The following is a 13,212-nucleotide window of genomic DNA, read 5'->3' as shown; positions in this document are numbered from 1 at the left end:
ATCTTATTGGGAGAGTTTTACACACCTGCTTATTTCTCTCCATCACTCTCTCCCAGATCCTCAATATACTTCAATATCTTCTTACATCGACCACTAGCCAACTCTCGAACAAGACCAGACTCCATCAAGGTGACACAAGATTTAAGATGATAGAAAGGGCCTACTTAATTGGTTCATGAGTATAATGGAAAGTTCTTGACTCGAAGTGTATGCTTGTAATATTCACGAGTAGATCAATGGCTTGTGGTCATCGCTGTAGCTCTTGCTGTGTGTTTTACACAAGTTTTCTTCACGAGACCTTGCTGCCATACTTTTGATATGATCCTGATCATGCAATACTAAAATAGTGGAGAATTCCTTCTCTACGCCCATTTTGAAAGTCTCGACTGTTCGCAAGTGCTGGCTACAGGAGTAGTGGATTTGAAGTTGTCATTGGGATGGATTTGAGATTGAAGGGGTGACTTGATCGCTTTCAAGATACGACAAACAACACTACTAGATCTCAACCCCTAACTTCTCCTATGATCCAGCCATAGGGCGGAAGTAAAAGGTTAGTTGCGATTGGTCTTACTAACACTTGAAGTGATTATTTATTTTCACATCACGTTGCAGTACATATTCCAATTCTCGCATGAACATGGTGACGATAAACTGAAACCTCACTCACAAAGCCACGTATGAGGCCTCGCAAATCATCTTTACTGCGCGTAAAATCTAACCAAAGACATAAATGGCGGAATTCTTGTGATTTGTTCAATTACTAACGTCGGTCAATTATCACGTGACCCGCCTCAAGAGTTCCGCACATAATAAAACTAAATCTCGCGTCTCTCGATCTTCTTTCTTCCTTCCCTAGACCAAGAGTACCAACATGTAAGAACACCCCCTGTTTTCCATTCTTCTTAGTATTATTTTGGGGGCTTTTTCTTTTGCGCCAGAGAGTTCGTGTCAGAGGTCGAATACGCTTTTGTTTTCCTCGATGGATACCTTGGTCGCAAGTAACATCGCAACTCAGTTACGAGGTCATCTTGATACACTCGATCTTCAATTCAAAGATAGCTGCACAGAATTCTGTGAAGACTCTGTTGACTCTTACTTTCTCAACAGTACACAATGTTTATCTCATAATAACTCTTGGGTGTTGTTAATACCTTGGCTCGGAACCGAATATCTTCTCACAGTATCCGGCCCTATCCTTCTCGATAACACTTTCAAATTTCCTCTCGATGCAGTTTGCCAGTTGATGAAAATCATCTGGTCTTGCTTGTTTGGGAATTCCTCGAGTTTCTCCACCAACCGCTCTCTGTTGAGCAAAAAATCGGTCGCCTAATAAGCCCGATATCAAAACTACCATTGTATTAATTGCTATTTATGCCTTCTGTACTGAAGCTTTAGTCGGTCTCTAAATAAAAGCTCAATGTTCTGTGATGTGGACAGCTCTTTGTCTCAAAGAGGCTCACTTTCTACCTTTGAGGATCCTCGCCGGGCAATCAAATCTTGCGAGTGCTTTCATTTTCTTGCAGCTATTCCCGCAATCAGGTGGATTAAGTCTGAGGATTCCCTTTCTTCCATTCTTTTTCAAAGCCGGAATTGTTCGTCTAGAGGTCAAACTTGTGTGGTAACAATCGAGTGTCACCAACAACTATCTACCACCACCCGCTGTATTCAACATGCGCAAAGGAGGGCGAGGAGTTTGAGGAAACGGGGACCGTACTCATGACCATTGCGCAGTTCTTAATTCGTGAATTCAGACAGATAGCCAAGCATTCAACATGCACACGGATTTCAAATATGAATTGTTTGAGTTTACGGTGCACAGTAGTGCGAGATCTTCTACGCTGGATTTGACAGCGGTCATGCCAATCAGGAGATGGTTCTGGGTCAGGGAATATTTTGATGCACAATTGAATCCAAGTGTAAAGGGCGAGTGCCCAAGCGAGGGTTCAGTCAGATTGAACTGCAAAACAAAGTCTGATCATGATTTGCAACGGTCAAGCTAACGTGTTGAGGGTCGGAAATCAGTGCACAAAATAATTCGAACCAAGTACACTTTAAGTGTAATCTCTATTCTGAGACTGACTCTTCAACGTATAATCCTCTTTCAACACAGTTACGACTCCACAAACAGATAGCCTGATATCCCCCTCCAACTAAGACGCCAATCATAATGCAGCGGATACCATCTATTCGCAGATTTATACACGTCAAAGCTTCATACTTTCTGAAATCTTGCTGTGGAGGAATATCAACTATCAGACCGGGAAGACAACATCCACACACCCGTTAAACAGAAAGATCATGGCCGAACTGTGAGTTCTGAAATACAATAAGGGATCAATTTCGACTGCAGAAATTGTTCTCCGTGGGAGAGGGAGGTGGAGGGGGGTGGATGGACTCTGGTACACTCGCGGAGTTTCGCAGACAAGTGTTAGGGGAATTCGCAGACTTCTTAATAAAACTGTGTCTCGATTGGGGTTCGACCCTTGCGAACGAAAGAGCACCGTAGACTCAGCTGCGCTGGTAACAATAGCCTTGTAGAGGAAATATCAATGACTATTTACCAGCCCATTGTTTCATAACATCAATGAGTGTGCGTTATTTTGCGCGGATAATCGTCATTATTGGGGCTGCAATGATGAGGCCGCTAGGTTTGATGGGTGTCGGAGTGATGAGTTGATTTCTGCCTATGTTTTGTGGTTGTTAGCGATGTTGTTCCTTGGTCACAACACGATTCCGTTCTGAAAGTCTTATCTGTTGTGTTCGTACGGTGATAACTTGTTCTGAGGGCGCTAGTATAGATGCTCGCTGCGGTTATTGTCAGTACTCCATCCCATTCTATAAAAGTGTAGCTTTTTGTATGGGTCTTTTGGAACCCTCTTTGCTGTGTCGATTAAGTGTTCTCCTTGTGCTACTGCTATTCATTGCGATGGTAGCCATAGAATATGGTAGCCAGAAAGCAGTCCCAAGGAGAAAATTAAAAGCCACAAAGTCAAAGTGATGTTTTGCGCCGAGTCCATCACTGCCATCTACTTGGGGTAGGCTGTGATAAGAAAGGATCTAGATGGCCAAAATGATATCGGGACATAGACTGTAGGGAATTACCGAGCGTTGATGACATGTCATTTGCTATAATTTATGGTGGCGGATAAAGCTATGCTGTATCGGCCGAGTACCAAACATTGATTTGGCAGGTGCTCGTAGTTCTTCAAGCTTTGTGGGTCATAATTTCTGTACGAATCGTATCGATCGATGTACCCAAAACCTTGGATCCGTCAAGGAGCATGACTGTCATAAGATCTACAGTCCGCAACCGCCTATTATTTCTTCTGAAAAGTATTGCAAATACTCGTAATTACTCGTAGCAGTTGATCTTCAGTTTAATATTGCTGTGAATCAATCCCTAGGGCTGCGATGGTGACGTCACTAAAGTCTCGTGTGTCAAAACTGACTGCTAATACTACATTTCCTGTCAGTCATGGAGTAATTCAAGTAGCTGAGAGAACACAATTCATATCATATAACAGAGTTCTCTATTCAAATCTACCAAAACATTTACTCACCTATCTATCTCAGACCGTTACTTCTTCTGTGAATTCCGGGAAGTGGGGCCTGATTATAATTCGCTTAAGGTTGAAGCTAAAGGGGTCGCGCCTTCCCTTAATTTTTAGGGTTCTAAAAGCATATTCTTTAGTCTGACAACTTGGGCTTGTTAATTAATAGACTAGTCTGGAACTTTGAATTGTTGATAAAGTGTAGATTGTTAAGCACATTGCATTTTCTGGAATGATTTGAGATATTAGATCTGTATGGTACTTTGGGATTAGCTAAGATACTGAATGAATGTGGTACTTTATGGCCAATTGAGACACTCGTTATCACTTATACAATTAAAGATCTCTAGTTACTTAGGCCCTTTGATTGATTATCTCTGGTCCATACACTTGAAGTATTTGGAGTACTGAATTCATCTCAAACAACCCAAGAACTTAGTACATTGAATTAGTATGAAACCTTCAGTTCAATTGAATCACCAAAATAAACTCAGCAAATCGCAGTCTCGTAATTACTATATTTAATCTAGACAATAGATATCTCGCTCCTTCCCCGTTAGGTATGATAGACCGAGTGATCCACTATACACTAAGATATACTTCTGATTAGCAAAAGATCTTCCATTCAATACTAGTGTATTGTAGGGCTCAGTGGCCCAGTGGTACATTAAACAGCTTGATTTATCATGTCGTAATTGAAGAAATATTTGCTTTAGAGTGAGGAGTACTTGTGGGGGGAACTTTTCAGCGAGCTGTATATAGGTATGCCTCCCCCGCCCTCATTTCTTGTTTCCTTTTTTTTTCTCTCCATCGTCAAAACAAATCACAAATTAGAGTATACACACAGAAAGATACAGTTCTTGCTTCTTTAAATCACAAATCATCTCAAATTTGCCTGTTTTAACACTCGGGTATTTCGGTCTACCCACCATTTTCAATATTTCGTCTCAATACACACTGAGACAAGGAGAAAAGATGGCTTTCCTCCAACCGGGCTTTTGTCACTATGGCCCCTCGACCAGAGCTGTGGAGCTCTGCATCCCATCGTTCTGCGTTGCGGATGAAAAAGTCTGGCGTCCGGAGTTCGTCTCCGATTACTTTTCTACCAGAAGATTGGCGGTAACACGCTACATCAACTGGTTGATCAATGACGTGGCGGCCCGGGCAAGGCTGGAACATGCCGAGGAGGCTTCTCTTTTGGAGGCCCCTACGCAGGTGATCAAGTGGAGTGATCCTGTACCAATCGAGGAGTGGATTCGCGCCACAGCCTCTGTAAGACCGGCTGGGCGGGCAGTCAGCCGGCACTCGGTATCGTCCCGTGGGGGAGTAACGGGAATCCTTAGACCCGGATTGAGGCAGGCAATCTTTTCTAAAAGTTGCCAGAGTGTTGTTCCAGTGGTCTTTAGCTCTTTGGAGGACGCTTCGGTAGCCTCCGCGGAAGGACAGAGTGGTCGTTGCAGCGGCGAACCACCATTTTCGAATGCACCGGATCCAAAATCTTTGGTCCGCCGCGGACTCCTCTTCTTTCCAGAGCTGGACGTCCGCTATATGTGGGGTGATGAGTATAAACGCGCGAAGGCGCGATTCCTATTGGAAGTTTATGGAATCGACCTTTTGTGCGTTTAATTTGGGGAGTTGGCTTCGTGTGGGCGTTGAATCTGTGGGCTTAGTCTTTTTTTGCGGGAGTTGGCTTTGTGGGTTTGATCTTTTTGCGGGCAATGGCTTTGTGGGCGTTGAATCTGTGGGTTTAGTCTTGTTTCTTTTTCGCGGGCGTTGGCTTTGTGTGGGCTTTTTACTTTCTCTGTCATCTAAAGATGGCTTCAGCGATTTGCGGGCGTTGACTTTGTGGGCTTTCGAATGGTGGGAGTTGGCTTATGTGGGCGTCGGCTTTTTCTGTCATCTCACTATGACTTCAGCGTTTGACATTAAAAAAAAAAAAAAAGTTCATTTGGGATTCTAGGATATCATCCTACAGCGGGAGTTGGCTTGCTTGAGATACCTCCATTTGGAGATCCTCCTCGGAATTCCGTGGAGCTCATGGGAGAAGCACATCAAGTGATGTTTAAAGCCCAATAAAAAACATTATTTTTCTTTTTGACAGAAATACGAAGGCCAGTACTTTCATCGTTCTCTCTTTTTAAGATATATTCTCTAACAACGGTTATAGTAGATTAATCGGCCTTAATGGATGGTACTCAAGACCATTCATACTCCTATTACATCACTACCCACGATGGCTTGATATTGAAATTTTTTATACTCGTGCCACACCGTAGATAGAGGTCATGTATCCCAACTTATTTTGCTGTTCCGATATTTGCTGATCAAGTAAATCGTCAACAGACACCCTTGATATGTCCTAAAATGGAAGGGGGGGGGGGGGGGGGGGTGAGGTGTTAGTGTTTAGAGATACGTTCTCATTCTTTATCAGAAGCGTCCTGAGAATCATGACAGTCACATATTCCCAACCAAGGGTCTATGATATTGAAAGAGAGGCGAAATTCATGCTTCGATTAACTACCTATGTACAAAAATAAAACATAATCCTCTCATGTCCTCTTCTCAAATCATGTCACTAGATACCTACCTAGACATCTAACACCGTGTTGTTTTCGTCTCATCGATACCTCGTACTTCCAACTTGATTTCCGTACTTCCAAAATGAAAATAACTGGCGTCGTGAGCCCTTACATCATGATTTAAGTAAACTCGTGCATCGTTCAAAGGCTTAATGTACAATTCCAATCAAGGTATACCTCGAATGTCAGTCCCATATTATCCAATCCGTCTGAAACTTCTGTCTATAATCAAGTATAATAATCGACACAGTCAGATCTTTCATCACCAGAGTTCATCTCACGATGGGAATCGAAGTCCTTGCCGAAATCTGTGCCGAGATGCAGGGGCTAATCATAATTTTCTTGGACGAATCATCTATACTCAATTTTGGGTTTCTGCTTTTAATACAAAATCAGATATTGATTATTTTCATACAGCCAATTATATGGTCGGAACATATTAAAGTGTTACGGCCTATTATAAATAGTTGCTATCGTTCCGGCTGCGGTGACAATAATTAGTAGCCGCAGTAGCGAATTTAACTTTGGCATTTGCTAACAACATAAACCTTCTTAGTGCCAGACTACTGAAGAAAAAAACTTGAATGAAGTCATCGATAATATCGGATAAATAATGACTACTACGAATAATTGAGGCTAATCAATTTTAGTTCATGGGTAGATCTTCAGCGCTAGCTATAGAATTCATTTAAACACCTTCGTCCCCCAGTGTTTTTCCTTTCTTTCTCTTCCCTTTTCCTCACCATATCATTCCAAAGCTAAGTATTCTAATTCCGTCCCTTCACTTCCTTATCCATTCTCTCACTTTCTTCTGAGTCACTTGCTAAAATTATACAGGGCACAGTGGGAATATTGGCTATCTTCAGCTCTAATGCTGCTTGTACCTTGATTGCTCTCATGATCCATTGCTCTTCGAAAGCGGTTTACCCTGGGAGTAGCACAGGCATGAGAAATCTCTTGTTCTTTTGGCCAGATGAGATCGATGGTCTTGTCTGAGAACATGTGGGCACGTTGACTTGTGGTATTTGACATATTATATTCGGCTTATGGGATTTGGACTTGTGGGACTCTGACTCTACTCGCATGGGAATTGTGGTTTGGATTATTGTGAGGAAACTTGCATCGTCTTGTATTACATCATCACATTCATGGTTTAGAAGCTTGTGGGGAATCTCGCATCTTCTTGTGTTTTTTTTCCCTTTCGGGGGTTTTTTTAGACACGGCACGTTGAAAACTTTGTGGTTTAGAGGCTTGTGAGGCAACTCACATCTTCTTGTGGCTTACTCGATTTATTTGTGGTTTAGGGGCTTGTGGGGCAACTCGCATCTTCTTGTGGATCATTCTTATGAATGGTATAGAGAACTGAAAGGAAACTCTCATTCTCTTTGACTTAACTTCCATTCACATGGCTAATCGGGATGTGTAAAAGCTTGAGAGGAAACTTTCATCTTTTGGTGGTTTGGCGCAAAGTGTTCTGTGGCTTGGAAGTTTGAGGGGTAACCTTCATCTTCTATTTGCATTTCTTTAAGCAATCTGTGAGATAGAGGCTTGTGAGGCAACTTGCATCTTCTTGTGGCTTATTCTCTTCCGGGCTGCTACATATTCGCATTGAGCTTTATGAGATGTATAGATTCGAAAAATGATGGGCGGCGAACCATCAATATATTGGCTAAATGTGGGTTCTGGGGGCCATTGGGATTGGGGTATCCTACCCTACCTTGAAGGCCTGCTAATCAGAAATATCGATTCAGTGGTATTCAATAGAAAGAAATGTCTATATGTGTATAAAGAAAGACTCCATTATTATCTTTTATTTGTGGCACGTTGTTCCTTCGAATCGGCCAATATCTATAAAATCCCGCTGATCTAGCGCGCCTCTCATCTTGCACTCGCATATCCTACGCACATGCGGAGAATAACACAATTCATTGTCAAAAGGCCTAAGATGCTCATATCTAATGGTTAAGGAAAGAATAAATCCTAGGTCCAAGTACATTCGATAGACGATTTCCTAGCTCGGAAGGATTAGGGGTAGATTACGACCTGATATCACCTTCGCCTGCCAGGCAATATTCAAAACCGGTTGTAGAGAAGTTTTCATGGGGCTATGCATGCAAGATTTCCTTTGAAAATATAGCATTCGAAGTCATATTATTGAGATATCCTAGCAATCTTGACAACAAGATCATTCAAAAACCTTAGGTAAATTAGTTTAACTTTGAAGCATTCACTAGTGGAAATCATTTTCGGGGGTTGCAAACAATTCAAGCGTAGATTTATAAAAACAACATTCTAGTATTATTACTCATGTAAATAATAATGCCTTAAATCATCCCGCCAATTTCCACCCCTTAAAAATCACAAAAGATAAACATATTGTCTACAAATAGTCCGCGGACTATTCATACAAAGAGAATTATTTCTGAACCCTAACAAATGACAAATAAGCAGCAGTGTGCATGGGACCTCTGATGAACAATCCACTACCCCAGCTGCTTGTGGATATCTGAAGAGTACAGAGATCTATTTAGTGTGCAGCCCGACGAGCGAGAGTTGAGTTGCTAGCAACGCTTGAACTTGAGCTAGCTGCAACCTTGCAGTTTGCTGCGTAGTTTGGATTGATAGAGTTGGACAAGGTGTAAGAGGAATCGATAGTGTAAACGTCAGTTCCACTAGTATAACCAGTGTTAACAGCATAACTGGTATCCCATGAGTCGGTATACATAGCACAAGCTTGGCCTTGAGCAACACCATTCAAGTAAAGGATGTAGGTATTGATGAATTGACAAGTTTGTACACTGCCATTTGCAGGTGGATGAGCGACATTAAATGCAGTGGTGGCATCACAAGCTGCTGTGCAAAGGCTGACATCGAATGGTGTATCAGTGAAGAAACGAGATCCGAGGTAAGTATCAGCCTTGTTGCAATCCAATGGAGCATTGATAGAAGCGCCTGCAAGGGATGTAGGAGGATTATATCCAGCTGGTGTTGGGAATGAATTGACATTGTAACCGTTTGATCCTGCAATGACAACACGGAATGTGCTACGCCATTGACCATCGTTGACTGCAGTTTTGGCATCGATTGCACCACCCCAGAAGACACATTTGACGTTGGTCATAGAAGACGGGTTTGTGCAAGAAGCACCTGGATCGACAGATGGGTCGCGTTCAAAGTAAATGTTGAAGGCATTGCATCCAGCGATGTCGGAACACTTGCTAGCGCAGACATTTGTATCGTATGTAGGCAATTGTGTGAATCCCATGTACTTCAAAGCATTGTTGGATGCTTTAAGGTTGACGAAAGATCTAGTAAAGCCAGATGGAGTTGCGGCGCTATTGGCTGCATCGGCAAATGGCTGATAAGCTAAAAAAGAATCTGGATCATCTGCTGGGTTGGTTCCAGTATAGACAGTTGCTGGTTGGGTTGAGCAATCACCGTCTCTGGTCTCGAGTTGACCAGCTTCCCGTTTTGTGGCCAATGTAGTTGCTGTTGCCTTGACAGCTGAACTTGTGGTAACAGCTGCGGCGGCGGAGGAGGTAGCAGCAGTAGGATTATATGTGACGACCTCGGAAGTAATACCGACTGGTACACTTTGAACGGATTGTACAACAGGGTTGAGGGACTTGAAGTCAATCTTTTGAGGATGAGGAGCGGCGTTGGCACCTGCAGCAGTCAATGCAACCAGGGCGAAATCGGTAAAACGCATTTTTAAGGAGAAGGATCTATTAAGATTTGAAAAGAAGGTTTGAATATGAACTCAACGAGAGTGTTTGAAAATTGTTAAGAAGTGAATGGAAAGTTTAGAGAATGAAGGAGTGAGCTGAGGATACTGTGATGGATAATGGAAAACAAATTATACCGAGAGGATTTGACATGTACTTATACAAGATAAATCGCAAGACTATCTACCATGTCCTCGAATTCGAATTGAGGTTCTGAAACTTGATTAAAAGTTCAAAGATACCGATATCGACTTTTGCAATGATAATTGGTGTCGGATATCCCGTTGCTTGACTTTTCACGGAATGTTTTTAGCTGCTTTGATAGTAACTGGAAGTTCAAAGTGCCTAAGAATGAGCTATAGCCACCCCCGAAGCTATTGTAATACTAGTCCAAGTTGTGGCGCCGTCACTAAGCTAGAGTGCATGTTTCCGCTGGATTTTTCGAATGTTAGCAAACCGCCTTGTAAGGTAAGAATAGCCTTCTCAAAATTCATAAGCTCGTTGACGCTCAACCAGAGAATAGTGGGATGGTGGAGATAAGAACCATTTCTTCCTCTTTTTTAAAATTACGAGGGGACTGAGAGTATATGATACGAGAAAAATTGATGAATTGTACCAAAGTATTGTTCCTAAATGAGGTTGATGTCAAAGAGCTATACGGCCGAGCACAACATTGAGCCGCCACTTCTCCACGTACCAGATAGCCAAGATAGGAAGAACACCGTGGCGTCGATCAGAATGGTTTAAACTTTAAACAATAAACAATGCACCGAGATCTTCAGTGCGGTTGTCTGGTTCTGAACTAACCAGTCACAAAATGTCGATCGCCGTTGGATCAACCGATATTCAACAGGGGTGGGTTTATATAAACCTTAGACTATGTCGGGAGATGCAATATCAAGACATTTCTTCTTGTCCAGCGTTGACAAATACTAAGTACCGAAAGTATGGCGCAATATTACCTTCCTGTTCTTACTCGTACGACCGAAAAGTATGCAACCCCGAAGCTAGCTAGAGACTCATACCAAAACATGGTAAACCACAAGAGGACTAACCCGAATCTCTTAGTGGGGGAGTTCAATACTTCCCGGTAGCACGAGTAATTTAATCCGATCTTTAATTACCCAGAATCTGTATCTAGTCAAAGCAACTGGCCTGATCGAATTTCGGAAACAGGGTCCACATGTCAAGAGTGCAGGAGTCTAAATCTGAGAGCTTGGCATTCTACTTCAGATCTAGGTAATTAATAGAGTGAATAACCATTTGAAATGGAATCCAATCGCGAATTTTTCGAACTCCGCACAAATTCGTACTCTCACAATGATGATTGATGTACTCGGTATGTGTATGACTGACTCTTTACCATGATATTCGGCGGCGAAAGTTTTATAAGGAGTGACTTTGATATAGAGATATAGATGGATCACCAATCTTTATCGAGACAATTTTTTATTAATCTATCAGGGTTTTAGAATATCAACTCATGCCATGGCAACTATGAAAGCTCTTGTTCCGATAATTTATTATCACTCAGCGAGACGATAATTGCTTCGCACTCAACTTTTCAATAATCTCGGTTTGAAATGTCTCCAGAAATGTCGAGGAAGCCGTATGACCTCTATACGTATCATCCAAGCAAGAAATGACAGCTTCCATATAGGTAGTTCCCATATGATAAGGGATACTCTTCTTAGCAATACTTAGGAATTTTTCTCTGACCTCTTCTTTATCAATAGTCGTGACATCAAGATCGAGACCCTTTAATGCAGAGTCAAAATGATCCTTTGCGGTCTTCCATGTTGCAATCTCGAGAAGAACTACTCCCAGAGCATATATATCATGAAGTTTGGTAAAAGTCATACGAGGGCGGTCAGGATGAAGGTAAAGAGCATCGCTATTAGTTGTTTGTTGATAGCGTGCATAAGTCTTTCCTTCTTCTGGGCGTGAGTAACCAAAATCCACAAGGTACGGAGACCTGAGCATAAGGCTTTCCTTTGATCGTTGTTTGAAGAATACGACGGACCGACTACACACACTTTTGTGAACCCAGCCATCAGCATGAAATACCCCAATGCTTTTCGCAATCATTTCGGCTACTTGAAATCGAATGGCTAGTGGAAATCGTTGATCTTGTGTTGATGTTTTGATGAGTTCGTGGAGAGATATTGGCTGAGATTGGAGCGCATGCAAGGGGTAGCCAAATACAAAGGCATATCGCTCTTGATCTGGCTCATGAACGTAAAATTTGAAAGGGAGAGTTCGCAATTCCGATCCTGTGGACGATATACTCAGGAGCCCTGCCAGTCGTCGAACATTTGTTTTGGTATCAGCATCAGGATTATTTGGCGTGGCATTGTAATTCTCCTCCAAGGGTGGGTAATATTTGAGCTCAATCAGAACCGACTCTTGTTCAGCAGTATTACCTCCTTCGTGGTTCAACTCAATAGTTCCTGCACTCAGTTCGTTGTCATCTGAAGTAGTCTTGACTTTGCATTGCTTCATTTCGTTTTCATCTGTGTAATCATCCTCATTTTGTTCGTTAAATTCCATAAGTTTCGCGTGGGGAACCAGTCCCAAAATTTGAGCATCACGGTCGTTGATTGTCGCTGTAAGTGCATCGATCTTGTTATCAATCCTGGAGACCTGTGCAGATTGAGCGAGAGGTAAGAGACCCGTCAACTTTTCTGTCTCCCGCCGAAAATTACTGATCGTGGACTCGAGTCGCTTCTTGTCGTAAAGTGCCCATTTTGCTGATTTTACTGCTAACTTAGTGGTTTCCCTTGTTCGACTGAAGAAAGTGTTGAATGATAGCTTCTTGGCTGGTAATTTTACTGGCGGAATCGGATCGTTTTGGTCGTCCAGAGGAAATTCAATGTTGGGGGTACCATACATGCTGTCGTTAACGTATGGCGAATATTGCAGGTAGTATGGGTCGTCCAACTTTCTATAATCATCCAGAGACTTTCGGAGTTCCTCTAGTATATCGTAGATCATCGAAGCCCAATGCTGCGAGATGTTAATATTGATCAACATGAGGAGTTTCTTTCTTATCTTACATTATCAAGCCCATGGGAACCAAGCACATCTTTGTTCTTCAAGTAATGTCGCCCAAATGATCGTATGCGAAGCAAATCATATCGTAAATCGTGTCTCAACTTCTCACGCTCCTCATCGCTCGCTCTTGCTGATTCACAGGCTCGATAGATACATCGTGAGAGGAGATAGACTTCTTTGAAGACTGTTATGAGTCCCATAGCCCCGACTGTTATGCTGAACGGATCCATAATTGCCAGTCATGATACTTCGCGACCAAAACACAAATAACATGCTGGACCATTCAGTATGATAATTTCAAGT

General features: G+C 42.3%; 3 protein-coding genes across 3 annotated transcripts; 1 reads left to right on the top strand and 2 right to left on the bottom strand.

Annotated features, from left to right (window-relative positions):
* Nucleotides 1-4,526: 4,526 nt before the first annotated feature.
* EAF02_003327 (uncharacterized protein) lies at nt 4,527-5,177 on the top strand (the record flags this gene model as incomplete). The annotated part of the gene is made up of 1 exon (XM_038899375.1): nt 4,527-5,177. One exon carries the CDS (start codon nt 4,527-4,529, stop codon nt 5,175-5,177), a length of 651 nt encoding a protein of 216 aa, XP_038760302.1.
* Nucleotides 5,178-8,657: 3,480 nt separating this feature from the next.
* EAF02_003326 (uncharacterized protein) lies at nt 8,658-9,839 on the bottom strand (the record flags this gene model as incomplete). The annotated part of the gene is made up of 1 exon (XM_038899374.1): nt 8,658-9,839. The coding sequence occupies one exon, from the start codon at nt 9,837-9,839 to the stop codon at nt 8,658-8,660; it is 1,182 nt and encodes a 393-aa protein (XP_038760301.1).
* A 1,546-nt stretch (nt 9,840-11,385) lies between these two features.
* EAF02_003325 (uncharacterized protein) lies at nt 11,386-13,139 on the bottom strand (the record flags this gene model as incomplete). Its single annotated transcript, XM_038899373.1, has 2 exons — nt 11,386-12,861; nt 12,912-13,139. The coding sequence occupies 2 exons, from the start codon at nt 13,137-13,139 to the stop codon at nt 11,386-11,388; spliced, it is 1,704 nt and encodes a 567-aa protein (XP_038760300.1).
* Nucleotides 13,140-13,212: the final 73 nt, after the last annotated feature.

This window comes from Botrytis sinoallii, assembly GCF_014898435.1.
Source record: "Botrytis sinoallii strain Bc 23 chromosome Unknown BSIN_005, whole genome shotgun sequence".
NCBI classification, from domain to species: Eukaryota; Fungi; Ascomycota; class Leotiomycetes; order Helotiales; family Sclerotiniaceae; genus Botrytis; species Botrytis sinoallii.
The sequence above is the reverse complement of the archived record's forward strand: the minus strand, read 5'-3'. Positions and strand labels throughout refer to the sequence as shown.